The 16,437-nt window shown below is 46.5% G+C and overlaps 1 protein-coding gene across 1 annotated transcript; it reads right to left on the bottom strand.

Annotated features, from left to right (window-relative positions):
* Positions 1 to 825: 825 nt before the first annotated feature.
* Positions 826 to 12,785, bottom strand: NRN1L (neuritin 1 like). The gene is made up of 3 exons (XM_026718977.2): positions 12,673 to 12,785; positions 3,891 to 4,056; positions 826 to 1,342 (listed from the first exon to the last, which is right to left on the bottom strand). Exons 1-3 carry the CDS (start codon positions 12,725 to 12,727, stop codon positions 1,057 to 1,059), a joined length of 507 nt encoding a protein of 168 aa, XP_026574762.2. The 5' UTR covers positions 12,728 to 12,785; the 3' UTR covers positions 826 to 1,056.
* Positions 12,786 to 16,437: the final 3,652 nt, after the last annotated feature.

The raw sequence follows: 16,437 nt of genomic DNA on the forward strand, positions 1-16,437 counted from the left end.
ATCTGGAGGCCGTGGGAGTTCTGGATAGGGAGGAACAGATTTAGGCTCAACCTTTCATGTGATGAAGGGACCATGGATTTTGAGACTTCCCCGTTCCAGAAATTTTCCATCTCTCTTTCTGTATGGGATGCATGACTTGAGGAACTTCTCAAACTCACAACTCCTGCTCAGGAAGCAGAAGGTAGCCATGGCTCGGGGCTCCTTTGCGCATACATTTGTGCCCCAATCCTGAACTGATGCTGAATTGGGAGCCCCTATTCATGGCCTTGGCTACCTCCTGCCTGGATTCCTGCAATGCAATCCACATGGTACTGCTCTTAGAAGCTGCAACTGGTCCAGAATGCAGCAGCGGCCACAGTTGTGAAAGTAACTTATATTCTCAACTAACACCCCTGCTTTTGTGAGCTGTATTGGTTGCCAGTGAACTTCTAGGTCCAATTGAAGGGGATGGTTATCGCTTTCAAGGCTCTTTATGATAGAGCCTGATTTTTGTGAGATCACCTGTCTCCGATTATTCTGGCATCTCCAGTAAGATTCAACCGAGTTGGCATGCTCCAATCCCCATCACTTATGCAATGACATCTTAGGGATGTTGTTGCTTCACTGTAATTGCACTTGCCCTATGGAATAGTATGTCCCCAAGATCTGGATGACCCTCCCTACCTTTGGTAAGGCTTTGAAGACTCCCTGCCCCCAAAACAATGGGTCAGGAGGTCTTCTGGACCTGTCCAGGTTGGTTGTGCTTAGTTATTACATTGCCTCTAGTGTAATTTGTTTTGCATTTGATTACATTTGTATAGTGTGCTGCCTTAAGTCATGGGTTGAGAGAATAAATGGACTAAATACATACACCTGACGTGATTTTACCTAGGCAGGTTCCAGGCAGGCCCCGTAGCCTCCTGTTCTCCTACATAAGAGAACAGATGCCCTGCAATTGGGGCACACCAGGCATTGCCGTTGACCCCTAAGCTTGACAATATTCCTTAGAAAGAAACAGAACAAGGTCCATACCATGGTGGACAATGGAGGAGAAAGGGCTTCTCCACTGCTCCAAGACTAAGCAAAGGGGACCAGAGCCACGAGAGCTACAAGAGTCAATCGACCTACGAGGCTGGGCCAGAGAAGGGGAGCTGCCCCCCTCAAGGTCTCTTGATTGGTCTCATCCACACGGAAAGCCTTCCCATCACCAGCCAGCTGGGCCCGTGAGCTGCACAGGTCATGTAGGTTGCCTTGGAATTGGATTTTTCGGGACTCTTGCCGAAGGGATTCCCAGATGTTGGCTGCCTCTTCAGGGCAATTGGACAAAACCTTGGAGGCACAGGCGTGGAAGTCATCCCAGGATCTGTAGGGAGAGCGGACTCAGTGAGGATTAGGCTCAATTTATGCCGAAGCAACGGAGAACAAAGTGGGAGCGCGATTCTATTTGTACGGGTCAACGGTTACATGACATTCCCTTCTATCTTAGGGGTTTGTTTTTTTTTCTTCAAGAAGGGGCTTGGTGTTAGCCTTGGCTACATGCTTCAGAAGATAGCATTGACCAAGGTCACAAAGGGAATGTGAGTGCAACGAATCAATTGTATCAGTCTAACTGTGGTGCAAAGTGGCTGCAGAGCAGGACCAGCATTCTAAAATTCAATTCACAGGGCATTTCCTGTATTTCATTTTAGTGTTCTGATCTGATCTCCGTGGATATATTAAGACTGCACTGGGAGGACATGAAGTATTATACTTCCTCAGAACTTTCATCATCCTAATTAAAAGGGTAAAAGTTCCCTTTGCACATATGTGCTACTCATTTCCGGCTCTAGGGGACAGTGCTCATCTCCGTTACAAAGCCAAAGAGGCAACGCGGTCCGAAGACATCTCCGCAGTCAGCATGACTGAACACTGAAGGCGCACAGAATGCTGTTACCTTCCCGCCAAAGGGGTGCCTATTTTTCTACTTGCATTTTTACATGCTTTCGAACTGCTCAGTTGGCAGAAGCTGGGACAAGTAACGGGAGCTCAGTCCATTATGGGGAGCTGGGATTCGAACCGCTGAACTGCTGACCTTTCTGATCGACAAGCTCAGCATCTTAGCCACCGAGCCACCTCGTCCCTTTTAATCCTCCTAATTACGAAGAAGTAATTTCTACAAATACACCTCCGCGCTTTAACCAACTATTTGAGGAGGGTTGTAGGATTTGTATTAATGTGTGTTAAACACAAGAGCAATTTGCAAACGCCCCACCTGGTCCCATCGTTAAAAACCCTCAAAAGGCCAAAAATGGGTCAAAGGTTACAATACCATCAAATGGCCTTTCCTGTTCACCTTTGAAATTCAGATGACGAGTTGTGGAGCTTAACCTTCAAATTAACCTAAGCAAGATTGACGTCAATGTTGTATTAGATGAAAATTATCAGTAGGACTGTTAATGGAAAACAAACTTCAGGTAAATCAATACAGGACCCAGGAGAGACCATACAGGGTTTAGTGCGGGGGTAGTCCATCTTTTTATACCTACTGCCCACTTTTGTATCTCTGTTAGTAGTGAAGTTTTCTCTAACCGCCCATCGGCTCCACAGTATTGGTGATTTATAAAGTATGGGACAAAAAACCCCACCGCCCACCATGAAAGCTGGAACGACCCACTAGTAGGCGGTAGGGACCAGGTTGACTACCACTGGTTTAGTGTGTCCCATGAAAACTCAAAGAAAACATGTCTGCATTCAAGGAGCAAAATAATCCAACACTCCCTTGAAAGTGGCTGATCTGGTGCACATATTATACTAGCTCGATACCCGTGCTTCGCTACGAAACTATGTGGTCGGGCTTAGTTTTTGGGAAAGAAAATAAGGAGGGGAAAAATTCTGCCTCTGCCTACCAGCATACATCAGTATTCATCTGGCTAGGGTCCTGTCAGGGTGTAAGAGAGTTGAGGGATGTTTGGAAACTGAAACAGTATTTGCTATGTGAGCAAGGAGGAGACAGCAAGAAGCCTGGGCGTGGCTTAGCTCAATTGTTGTGTACTAAAGCTGCTTGGTACTGTGAAACTAAAAGTGAAACTGAAACTCCTCTCCTCTGCTTGTTTTTTTTGCCTTTGGAACAGATTTCTTTTCAGGTGGGGAGGGGGAATAGAACTTAGCATCAGGGCATGTTAATAATAATACATGAAATACTAATGCTCTAATGGTCATTTTGAAAAAAATCCTTTCTTAGTGAGCACCTAGAAGGCAAGAGGAACATACGTGCCAAATTTCAAGTTTGTAGGCTTTGCGATTCTGGAGATTTTGTGATGATGCATGAGTGGTATTTCACTTTTATATACTGTATATAAGTTTAGCTGTTGTTTCCTTAACTTTGCCTGATTGACTAAGTATTATGCAAAGAGTTTTTGGCTAGGTTCTCAAATCATGTTTAGCCACAACATGATTTGTTTACTTTTGTAGTAACTCATCCTTTGCAGTTTGCAATCTATGGTTAATGGCTTTGCAACTTAGCTAGTCAAGGCTTATTCAGCAAATAACAAACCTTTACTTGGGCAATATTTTAACCCAATCTTATCACCAGGTCTTTAAGAGGTGGGTGTAGCTAAATTGAACGTTGCAGTTCTGGAGCCTCAATAGTACTGAAGTCCAACCTTTGGAAGGCAAGTGTTACCTTCCTTAGACTTATAGATGACCTTTGGGTTCATAGCTGGGAAGAACAAGCGGTTTGTTTGAGCTCTTCCTCAAAACTGGTGTTCCTATTTTTAAAACTCTGCACTGAAATATCAGACCTGGGAAAGCTGGAGTCAGCAATGCCAATTCAGATGGATGAATAGCTCAAGGAATCTTCTCGCAAGCTTTTGAGACAGCGCCATAATAGCCTTACTGTTGGTGAGCACCTGAAATGATGAACCTGCACTCACCTACAGATGGTGTTCAACTCATCTTGATCCTGGATGGTGTCATCCTCCATATCCTTCTGAACGTTTTGAGCCATGCTGTCTCCAAGGCTAACCAGGCACTCTGCAAACCCCTTATAGATGGTGTTGCACTTCCAGCCAGCCGCATTCACGGGCTGCCCCACTAGCACTGCAATGAAGTTGAAATTGAGATATTCAGACGGTGTTATTATTGAGGTTCGCCAGCAGTCGGTGCAGATGGCAAAGGGATTGGACAATGGAGAAGAAAGGGGACCAGTCTGGGCGTCTGGTGAGGACTCGGATGAGGGTCCTGCATCCGATGCAGGGATGGGGCCAGGACCATCTGCAAGTGGGGTGCTGCCTCCAGAACCTCCGGAGTCTGGCAGCAGCGAGGCAGAGGACCCAGGGGAGCCCGTTCCCAATGCGCGTGTGCACAGAGCTGCTAGAAGGCGAGAATAGCTGAAGCAGCAGGGGTGACTTGGGAGTAAGGCTGAGAGGTGATTGCCCCTCCCATAAGGGATAAAATCAGACCTCAGTGACGAAAAGCTTTGCAGGAAGCAAAGCAGTTCAGTAATTTCCGAGTCCTTCTTGAAGCTCTGTGTTCTGGTCAGTTTTTTTCTGGATTTTGGGGTTGGTTTATGTTAGCCTTAATTAGACTTCTATTTTTTAGCATCATTCTATAGCACTGAACAGCATGCTCTTAGCTGGAGGAACTGTTTACAATTAGTTATGGCTGGGAATTCAAGTAATTCCCAGTGTTGCATTAAAATAGGTTTTACGTTTAAAATCAGTTTGTGTTTTATTAAGTTTGAATGAAGCCTGGGTCAGAACAATTAACTTCAATAGCTTTTCCCAGCTCACACCTTGATAGATGCACAGGGCTATATTTCCCATAATTTCTGGGAAGCATGTAGGATGGGGTGATGGAATCGTAGTTAAACTTTCCTGGACTGTGTCTAAGTTTTAGAGGATAGCATTCATCCAATAGCCATCAGAGCAGTGCTTTCAGTATAGGCCAGAGTGGCAAGTTGAAAACTTAGAGACAAAAACATCTCATAAAATTAAAATACATATTTTTGGATAGCTTCGAAAGCTATCGCTATTCAAGAATTCTAAAGTATCCTGAAGACTTTCATTTTTCTCTGGAGATAAATTTAGGCTGATAGAAAGCTCTGTATTTTTAGCTAAGTTAATACAACATTGAGGGCTCATCACCTAGAGGTGAAGCATGTCCTTCATGTAGAAAGGGTACTCGTTTCACCCCTGGCATCTTCCTATTGAAATGTTTAGGCATTGGATAATGGACATGAGTATTCCAAAAATTATAAGGCAATTTTCCGTATTTCCTGAAAAGCATTTGTAAGGGGCAATCCAATTCTGAGGGAATAAGCTGTATTATGGTCAGAAAAGAAGCAGTTAACTGTATGTTCTGAGTTTCTTGAGTTTAAATATTTGCATATATAGCCAGGTTTCATTTCTGAACACCTAAGAATAGCACCCTGAGACCGTTTGATATGGCTGCTTATTTAATGGTGTGTAAAATTCAGGAAGCTGCTTTTGAAATCTGGCAAAACCAGTTTGGTGTAGGAGTTAAGAGTCTAGGTTAGAATCTTCTCTGCTCTTTTATTTACTTTTGTATTCTATGATACTTTATAACCTAATAAAAATGCTTGACTACAAAGATTCTAGGCTCGAAACCAGGAGACTGTGAGTTTTAGTCCTGCAAGAGGGAGAAAGCCAGCTAAGTTACTTTGGGCCAGTCGCTAACTCTCAGTCCCACAAAGCAGGCCACGGCAAGCCACTTCTGAAAAGTTTACAAGAAAACTGGCAAGGACTAGTTCAGTCAGTCATCAGAAGTCAAAATTAACTCAAAAGGCACCAACAAATGTTTGATCTATAAAACCCTTAGAGGCTCAGCTGGATGTAAGCTGGATAGAAGCAAGCATTCACCAGGATTTCTGTTATCCAAGGCACTAAAAGCTAGAATGCAAGGAGGTGATTTTAAAAGACAAAGAAAAGTAGGGCTTCAGAACTCTGGACAGCTCCTAGAAAGCTCTTTGAGCTTAAATGAAGAGCAAGGACAACTTTTCAACAATAAAGTTAAACTACCCAGGGGTAATCTGAATTCCCAAATCATGAACAAGATGCAGTGACTGAATTCACACATCAGACAAAGCCGGATATTCAAGCTATCAAAACTGGGTCTCCACAATGCTCTAATCACAATATGATTTAACCTTATGTGGAAATTTAACCAAAGTCAGATTGGAACTCAGCATTTTTAAGGTGAGTTCAATTGTTTTGCTGCTTTGAACCTGCCTCATCTCTGAAATGCACCTTCAACAAGCTCTCAGAGGGGACGAGGGGAAGCGCCTATTTTCAGACTAGAAAGACAAAGGATTTGCCTGTACATAAAGCAGCTGGCTAGCATTCCTCCCAACACACACACTTCTATTTAACCAACAAGACTGAATGTAATAAGGACTGAATTAGAATGCAAAATTAACACTGTCCTGAAGCAAACCTGAGTTAGTTGTCTTGGATGGCAAAATGAACATCTCTTAAGAAGAACTCAAAGATAAACAGCGTATTGTCTCTTCTACAGGTAGTCCATAACATACGACTGCAGTTGAGCCCCTAAGGTCTGTTGTTAAGTGAGACATTTGTTTAGTGAGTTCTGCCCCATTTTACTACCTCTCTTATCATAGTTGTTCAGCGAATCATCACTGCAGTGCTTAAATTAGTAATCTGGTTGTTAGGTGAATCATCACTGCAGTGCTTAAATTAGTAATCTGGCTGTTAAGTGAATCATCACTGCAGTGCTTAAAATAGTAATCTGGTTGTTAAGTGATTCTGGTTTTCCGCATTGACTTTGCTTGTCAGAAGGTCGCAAAAGTGGATCATGTAACTCTGGGACATTGAGACCGTCATAAGTATGAGCCCATTGCCAAGTGTCTCAATGTTGATCATATGCCCGTGGGGATGCTGAAATGGTCATAAGTGCGGAAAAAACGGTCATAAGTCACTTTTTTTAGTGCCATTGTAACTTTGAACAGTCACTAAATGAACTGTTGTAAGTCGAGGACTTACCTGTAAAAATCTAATAGCATGTCAATAAGTACCACCTCCAATGGCTATTGAAGATACATAGGCTGTGTTAGCTATATATTTAGAAGATAAAAGGCTTGGTGTCTCAGGGGCCCGGTGATTACAAAAAGACCAAACGAAAAGGACTTTGTCAATCAAATCAACTCTAATTCTGTCCTTGTTATCAATGGGTATACGGAATACAGAATAACAGATTTGGAAGGGACCTTAGAGATCATCTAGCCCAAGCCCCTGATGAAGCAGGAAACCCTCTACCATTTCAGATAAACATTGTCCGATCCTGTCTCAAAAGGGTGTATATACTGAAGTCACAATTTCTATTAATTAGCTCTGGAACCCTGTGCTAGTTCGTACCTAAAAGCGACAAGCGAACAACAAACCAAACAATCGAAATTGAACAAACATATGTATTAAAAAATAAATAAATATACATGTGCTAGAGGTGAACTTACAGTAGATTATTATGTTTGACTTTGCAAGCCTGGAGGTAGAGAGCACACCATTACAATCTTTTGTATGCAATTTGGAAATTCAGAAATCTATACAAATTGCCATTTGGACCCCATTTCTCACCAGGGAAAAGATTTTATCTGGACCGTATTATAGCCACCTTTCCCCAAGAAGGCCCATTCCCACATGTTGTGTAACCAACTCACCCTCATCAAAGGCAATGCAAGAGTTTTCAAGATCATTTGGAAGACAGCAGATTGGAGAAAACTGGAGTGCAACACATGACATTTTGTATTCAGATCCCTAGATAATACCAATCGCCCAGCTCATGTCTTATTTAAATTGATAGAATTTAAATACACACAGAGAGAGAGAGAGGGAGAGAGAGAGAGCTCTGGGTCCACCAATAGCACCAGCTACGGAGCATTAGGATTAATTACGCTAATTCTATCATCAAATCATACGCAAGGCAACCTCAGGGTTGTTGTTTTTTTTTTACTCCAATGCAGGCTTTTTCAAACCATTAGGAATTTAGCATCTTGTCCGATATTAAACAAGCAAGGATGAGTTTCCCCAAAAAACCAAGGCAAGAAGGAAATTACAATTCCACAATGGGCTTCCAGAAAGACTGTTTGATCAGGATCCTAAAGAGCTCATTTGTTTTTCTTTTCTTAACAGATTTTTAATAAGAGACGGGGAAGAAAATAAGAGACGTTTCCCCACACGGGAAAACAAGATGGCTTGGGTGTTCCTTCCCACCTTTTGATTTAAAAAAAAAAAAAGAAATTGTGAATGGAACAGGAAATTAAACATTTTCAATCTAAAACCGATTGTTAATTTTACCTTAATATTGCCGGATCACATTCTGAGGATGCCGTACTACTTCTAATAATAATTGAAAGAGAAAAAGGAAACTCAGCTCCACAGATGCCAGAAAAACGTAAAACAGCAGAAGCAGCTTATTAAAAGAGCAGAAAATTAAAAGGGTTTCTTCTGGGTACCGCAGAAGATAATGACATCGTGTAGTGTGGGATACCCGCAGCCTCCTCACCGAAATGTACTCTTTTCAGATCTTCCCCTCCACCCGCTTTACAGCTTGTATATTTTGCTCTCCTCCATAACTAAAAGAGGAAAATGGAGGGCCTGGTGTATTTTATTCACACTCTGTTCTGATCCAAACCCTTTTCCAATGAGACACATAATAACCAAAGGGAACAGAAACCTTTTAATGAGTCTTACGAATCCCCAGTTAAAAGGCTGCTGCAAACTAATTAACTTTGATAAGCACAAACCTTGCCAAAACTGTACGAGACTGCCAAGAATCACAGATAAGAAATATTTCACAAAACAAGAGTCTCCAAATACCAACTTAAATACTGTAACGTCCATGAGGCTGAGTTTCAAAACGTCTTTGCTTCCTGCAAAGAACTTTCGCTTCACAGCTGGCTTTTATCTTCTTGAAGGAGGGGCCATTACTTTGCAGCCTTACTCCCAAGTTGCCCGTGCTGCTGCAGCTGCTCTTTCCTACAAGCAATCCTGCATGCACGTGCCCTTGGCACAGGCTCCTCAGGAATCTCCTCATCACTGCCGCCAGCCCCCACAATCTCTGAAGGCAGCAGTCTACTCCCTAATGGTCCTGGCCCCTCATCTGTGTTCTCGCTCTCCTCAGCTGTCTGGACCTGCTGCCAGCTAACCACAACACACACCAAGAAACACACACACACACACACACACACAACTTTGGGGAACTTGTGCCAATCACTCTTTTTCTAGACTGGGGATCAGGATAGTTGCAAGGAAAGAGGTGGTTACAGGCATTGGAGGCAGGGCAATAGTTAAGGATAAATTGACAAGTACTAGCTGGAGTTGGGAACCCTGTGGCCCTCCAGCAACACCCAACACTGGCTGTACAGGGAGTCCTCAATTCACAACCACAATTTATGTCACTAAGCAAGACATTTGTTAAGAGACATTTGCTCCATTTCACCACCTTTCTACCCACGGTTGTTAATTGTGGTTTAGTAACACGGTTGTTACTGGCTTCCCCACTGACTTTGCTTCTTGGAGGGCCGCAAAAGCTGGTCACGTGACTCCCCTGGGACTCTGCAACCGTCAACAGTATGAATCTGTTGCCAAACAATCTAAATTTTGATCAGCTGACCATGGGGGTGCTGCAATGGTTGGGTGAAAAACGGGCTCGTAAGTCACTTTTTTTCGGTGCCGTCGTAACTTTGAGCGGTCACTAAACTAACTCTTGTAAGTCAAGGACGACCGGTATTAGCAGACAAGTAGTTCTGTTCTGTGCAATATAGATGATCTCTAATATATAATACAGACCCATTGCCAGTTGGACGTATTTCTCACCCTCAAGAGAAGAGAACCTAGAGTACTGCCTCCAGTTTTGGTCACCACATTATAAAAAAGATGTTGAGACTCTAGAAAAAGTGCAGAGAAGAGCAATCAGGCTGATTAGGGGATTGGAGGCTAAAACATCCAACAAATGGTTGCAGGAACTGGGCATGGCTAGTCTGGTGAAGAGAAGGACCAGGGGAGACAGGAGAGCACCCTTCCAATATTTGAGGGGCTGCCACAGAGAGGAGGAAAGGGTCAAGCTATTTTCCAAAGCACTTGAAGGATAAGGAACAATGGATGGAAATTGAACAAGGAGAGATTCAACTTGGAAATAAGGAGAAACTTTCTGACAGTGAGAACAATCAACCCATGGAACAGAAGTTGCCCTCGGAAGTTGTGGGAGCACCGTCACTTGAGACTGTCAAGAAGAGATTGGACTGCCATCTGTCAGAAATGTTGTAGGGTCTCCTGCTCGGGCGGGGGGTTGGACTAGATGACCTACAAGGTCCCTTCCAACTGTCTGTTTAGAAAAAAAGTTTTATCTGGAATGTACTAGAGCAATCGTTTTTCTCCCCACACAGAGGCAAGCCCAACTCAACCCAGGCCCTCACTTGAAGCCTTCTCCTACCTCGGCCTCCTTTCCTGCCACCTCCTCCTTCACTGAATGAAGGAACAGCCACCTCACATCCCATCCCCTGAACCTAAATCACCCGAGCTGGGTAAGAGTCATCCCCAACATCAGCCGGAGGAAAAATTAAACAAAACAAACATTTTTAGGAACCTGGGGAAGGTTGGACTCCCTCCTTCCAAATGACAAGGGAGATCTTTGTGAAGCCTGTTAGACGTTCTCCGACTACAGTAATGCGTTTTATTAAAAGGCACCAGCTTTTGTGAGCCGCAGCAAGCTTTTAGCACAAGACTAATTTGCTTTTAAATTGCACGTGGGGTGGAAAAACAATCTCCTTATCTGGACCATCCCGTCCCTCAGATATTGGGGGTGGAAGGGTGGGGTAGGGAAGGAGGCTGACTACAACCACGAGAGCCTCCGTGGAAAGCATCAAGCCCAATTGTGCCTTCCTTGTTTTGCAAGAGGTAGGAGGAAGGGGGCGGGGGGGTAGGGAAGAAGGAAATTCAGGAGCAGGAGTTTATAAAGAGGACATGTTGAAGTTCCTTCCCTGGCAATTCACATCCTGAGACAGGCAGGGGGGAGAGAGAGAGAGAGAGAAGAGGGGGGGAGTGGGAGAGAGAGGGGAGAGAGAGGGAGTGAAGGAGAGGGAGTGAAGGAGAGAGAGAGGGAGAGAAAGAGAGAAGGAGAGAGAGAAGAGAAAGAGAGAAGGAGAGAGAAGGAGTGAAGGAGAGAGAGAGAGAGAGAGAAGGAGAGGGAGAGAAGAAGAGACAGAGGGAGAGAAAGAGAAAGAGAGAAGGAGAGAGGGAGAGAGAGAGGAGAGGGAGTGAAGGAGAGAGAGAGAGAGAGAGGGGGAGGGAAATTAAGGGTCAAACCAAGCAACTTCTAATTTTCAGCAAGAAGGCAGCTGGTGCCACTGAGACTCAGTTAGGGAGGGTGCCTTGATCCAGCCCCCTTTGACTCCCGGATTCAGCTCGGGAAGGAGTTTCGAACAGTCAGCAGCAGCAGCCGGGTGTCTTGCCTCATCTTACAGGATCTTTGGGATAGTGAAAATGTTGACTTGCCAAAAAGTGGGGAAAGGTAATTGGAGAGGGAGGGGAACATTCTGCAGTGGCAGAGAAGGAAAGAAGAAGGGAGGGGGGAAGGAGGGAGGGAGGGAGGAAGAAAGGAAGAAGAGAGGAAGGAGGAAGGGAGGAGGGAAGAAAGGGAGGAAGGAAAGGAGAAGAGAAGCCAGGTTGTTCTACCCCGCGGCCTTGCCCTCAGTTGCCACTTCCAGCCAAGCGGGGCTGCGGCGCGACGGTTCCGACGGACGGAGTCAGAGGCGCTCCAAGCCGCGGCACGCAGAGTTCCAAGCCCCATCATCCCCTCCTCCGGATCTGCCACCCCGCGGGAGGCTGACTCCGACGGCCCTGGCAAAGCCCCCCCACCCCCACCCACCCCGGCTCTGCCCGGCTGGAGGGGTGGCGGCGGCGCCGCCCGCCCGTTTCCTCCCCGCCCGTCTGAGAGCCCCGGGCGCTTCGGCTGGGCAGCCCGGCGGCCTCGCTTGGCTCCCCCCGCCCCCTCCCGAGCGTCCCCGCGTGCGAGTCCCGGGCCGAGCAGGGGACGGGCGGCTGGCTGGGCGCCCGCGGGGCGGTCGGAAGCGGCCGCTGAGGACCTTGCTCGCTCGCAAGGCTGGAGCCGACGACGGGCACTTACTTACCTGGCTGGCCGGCGGCTACGCAACCCAACCCCAACCCGTTTTTCCTCCCTCCCTCCTCCCTCCCTTCCTCCCTTCCTCTTTCCTTTCTTCCTTCCTCTCTTCTTCCTTTCTTCCTCCCTCCCTCCCTCCCTTCCTCTTTCCTTTCTTTCTTCCTCCTTCCTTCCTCCTCCTTCCTTTCTTCCTTCCTCTCTTCTTCCTTCCTTTCTTCCTTCCTCCTTCCTTCCCCCCCTCCCTCCTTCCTTCCTCTCTTCTTCCTTCCTTCCTTCCTTCCTTCCTCTTTCCCTTCTTCTCTTCTTCCTTTCTTCCTTCCTCCTTTCTTCCTCCCTCCCTCCTTCCCTTCTTCCTCTTCCTTCCAACCCAACCCCGCAGCCCTCCAAAGGGTCCCGGAGTCGGACCACCCCCACCACCCCCGCCTCTCCGGCCGCCCCCTCCGCCTGCAATGCCTTCTTTGCGCGGGGGCTGCCGTCGGGCTGAGCCGAGAGGTCCCGTCCCGGCTCCCCCTTCCCGCTCCCTGGCCCGGCTCCGCTCCCTCCCGCGGCCTTCAGACGCACCCAGATGCAGGGCGAGCAGCAGCGCCCAGGCTCCCAGCGACGCCCCGCAGCCCATGGTGCCTCCGCCGCCGCCGCCGCCGCCGCCGCTCTGGAGGGAATCCGGGCTGCAAGAAACGCCGAGCGGCGGCGCCGGCTCCGGCCGGCCGCCCCGTCCCGCCCCCGGCTCCGCCCCGCCCCGCAGCTGGGAGCCTCGGGCCGTCGGAATCCCTGGAGTGGCGGCCACGTGGGAAGTTGATCGCCCCGCCACGTGGGAACACGTGTTCGTGGGGAAGGGTGTCCCTGTGCGGGAGACGGGGCCGGTGGGCTTGAGTGGGTGGGTGGGTAGGTGGTATAAACTGCAGGAAGCCCATACAAGTACAGGCAGTCCTCGACTTACAACGCTTCGTTTAGGGACCGTTCAAAGTTCCAGCAGCACAGAAAAAGGGGACTTCACCTTTGCAGCCTCCCGATGGTCATTGGGTCAAAATCCAGAACCTTGTCAACTGCTTCACACTTTATTTAGTCCATTTATTTTATTTTATTTATTTGTCAAGCGGTTATAAGATAACGGGTATAAAAATAAACATACTTATGAGTACATGAATACTTTTATTTTTCTTATATGTACTCATTTCTTGTATTCATAGCTATGTTTATACTTATACCTATTATCTTATAAGCAATTGACAAATCAAATCAAATAAATAAATAAATAAAATGGATAGATATAAGAAAAATAAAAGAAACAATAGGACAGGGGCGTTGGTGCACTCATGCACGCCCCTACTAGCCCTCTTAGGAAAGGGGTGAGGTCAATAGTAGATGGTCTAAGGTTAAAGTTTTTGGGGTTTGGGGAAGAAACCACAGAGTCAGGTAAAGTATTCCAAACATTGACCACTCTGTTGCTGAAGTTATATTTCCTGCAATGAAGTTTGGTGCGATTAACCCTGAGTTTGTATCTATTGTTTGCTCTTGTATTGTTATGGTTGAAGCTGAAGTATTCATTGACAGGTAGGACATTGCAGTGTATGATTTTACATACCATACTTAGATCGGACCGAAGGTGTCGTAGTTCTAGGTTTTCTAGGTCTAGAGTTTCAAGTCTGGTGGCACACTTACGACCGTTCCTGTGTCCCAAGGTCATGTCACCCCCTTTAGAGAACTTCTGGGGAGCAAAGTCCATGGGGAAGCCAGATTCACTTCACAACCGGGTTGCTAACTTATCAGCCGCAGCGATTCACTTAACAACCGGGGCAAAGACAAGTCATAAAACGGGGCATAACTCACTTAACAAATTCTTACTGGACATCATAAATGTTGGGCTCAACAACTGAGGTCATAAGTGGAAGACTACCTGTGGTCCTTCAATACAAGTAGTCCTCAACTTAGGACCTCAATGGAGCCCAACATTTCTGTTGCTAAGTGAGACATTTGTTGAGCATTGCCCCATTTTACGACCTGTCTTGCTACAAAAACGGGGTGGGGAATTTTCCTGCAGAACTTTTGGGGGGGGATTTTCCCAGGGTCTCTGGACCGCGGGATTTAAAATGATGAGTTGAGGGGTGGGGTCATCACTGAACTTTAAATTCTACTTTCCAAACTAGACTGGTTGGGCTACAGGCTTAGGGAAGTCGTTGACTGGCTCAAAGCATCACAAGTTCCATGGTTAATGACAATGGGAGCCTGCCTCTCCATCACTGTAAACCAGAGGTCTCCAACCTTGGCAACTTTAAGACTTGTGGACTTCAACTCCCAGAATTCTCCAGCCAGCATAGCATAGCTGGCTGGAGAATTCTGGGAGTTGAAGTCCACAAGTCTTAAAGTTGCCAAGGTTGGAGACCTCTGCTTGTAAACCTTTAACCAGCAGGCTAGCATGGTCGGGGTTTGTTATTGTTGTTAGCCGCGACCCCATGGACAACGTTCCTCCAGGCCTTCCTGTCCTCTACTATCCTCCGGAGTCCATTTAATCTCATGCCTACTACTTCAGTGACTCCACCCGTCCACCTCCTTTTCTGCCGTTCCCTTCTTCTTCAGTTGACCTCAATCTTTCTCAGCTCTTCTCGAGTGAGTCCTCCCTTCTCATGAGGTGGCCAAAGTCTTTGAGTTTCATCTTCAAGATCTGGCCTTCTGAAGAGCAGTCAGGGTTGATCTCCTGTAGGACTGACCGGTTGGATCACCTTGCAGTCCAAGGGACTCGCAGGAGTCTTCTCCAGCACCAGAGTTTGAAGGCCATACATTGCAACTGGGGAAACCATAGCCTTGACTACACACCCTTTCGTTGGCAGGGTGATGATGGTCTCTGCTTTTTAGTGTGCTTTCTAGATTTGCCATAGCTTTCCATAGCAAGCGTCTTGTAATTTCTTGGCTGCCATCCCCATCTGCGGTGATTTGGTTAGGTTTACACAGCAAGATAAATCCAGAGCCGCTGTTTAAGCGCACAGAGTGGCCTTTCACAACGTTGGCCACTTCAAGATGAGTAGACTACAAGTCTCACAATTCCCCAGAGAACGTGAAGAATGAGTAAAGAAAACCCCCCAGATTCCTCTAAAAATACTTTGGGGCGATCTTCTTGCAACCATCCTCAGGATGATTCCACTTGCTCACCCAATCTTTGTTGGGAGTGCCTGCACGAGGGGAACGTAGAGATACCGGATCCCCTTGGAAGGCAAAACCAATTCCTAAAAGACTGAATGGGGAGTGGGGGCAGGGAATGGCAAGAAGGATAGCTCCGTCTGAAAGGATCCGTGTTGGGCAAAGAATTAGTCCTTTCATTGTGCTTGCAAATCTTGCACCACCAAAGAAAGAGGGACCTCTTTAAGGCTTCGATTCCCCCACCGCCCCGCCCGCCTTTCTTGCTTTTCTCAGAAGAGACTCAACACAGCCCAGCCTTAGAAATGCGTTTCAACCGCCCAGCCTGATAGCGAGCCAGCTGGCAAGGAAACACTGCGCTTCTTTAATCCTTAAAGCGCTCCCAGCATCATCCCAGTTTATCGCTCCAGCAGAAGCTCTGCAGGTGGACCTAGAAAAAATAGGCATAACTGTGTGGGTCCCCGGGCCCCCATCTTAGTAGTATTTGCCACGATCTCCTCTGGGGAGAAGGGGAAGACAGGCTAGGAAATCCCCTCCAGCTAAGCGAGTTTTGGCGTTCCTGCCCTGCCTTCCTCCCCCCTTCCCAGATGTGTTTGCCTCTGACAAGTACTTAACCTCTTTAGCAGCTGTTTTCATGGGAAGATGAGATCAGAGGGGATTTTCAAGGTGCTGTGCAGGACACACACACACACACACACACACACACACACACACACACACACACACATCCCAAGCCTCATCTAATCCATATACTACTAAAACTCTGTTGTCCGCTGTAACCATTAACTGGCCGAAAGAGTGCATCCATTAGAGGGCAAAACTTTTTGAACCGAACCGCAAGCGGACTAACTTACAGGATGGATCCAAAATCAGTGGACCTATGACTTCTGTGGAATTGACATTGGGGAAATTTTATAAAGCGTTTGATGACGTAAAATGATCGTGAAGCATTTGATGACATAATACAAAGGGTCGTAAGGCATCTCCCGTAGTCGACTTCTGATGATTGTGTTATATGAGCTCGCATGGGCTATTTTCAAGGCAGATGTATCTAGAACGTAAGACTAATAGGAGTTGAAAGGGATCTTGGAGGTCTTCTAGTCTAACCCCCTTATCGAGCAGGAGATCCTATGCCGTCTCCAATGGTTGTCTAGTCCCTTTTTGAAAGCCTCAAGTGATGGAGCACCCACAATTTCT

The sequence above is a fragment of the Pseudonaja textilis genome, chromosome 11, assembly GCF_049901715.1.
Source record: "Pseudonaja textilis isolate UNSWEBS1 chromosome 11, rPseTex1.2, whole genome shotgun sequence".
NCBI lineage: Eukaryota > Metazoa > Chordata > Lepidosauria > Squamata > Elapidae > Pseudonaja > Pseudonaja textilis.

What these genes read in the sequence shown, in the direction of transcription:
- NRN1L (XM_026718977.2), bottom strand. Translation starts at nt 12,727, where the DNA reads ATGGGCTGCGGGGCGTCGCTGGGAGCCTGGGCGCTGCTGCTCGCCCTG. An exon ending in GCTGCTCGCCCTGCATCTGG is followed by an intron (nt 4,057 to 12,672) that starts GTGCGTCTGAAG and finishes ACTTCATTGCAG; the next exon opens with TGCTAGTGGGGCAGCCCGTG. An exon ending in GAGTTGAACACCATCTGTAG is followed by an intron (nt 1,343 to 3,890) that starts GTGAGTGCAGGT and finishes CTCTCCCTACAG; the next exon opens with ATCCTGGGATGACTTCCACG.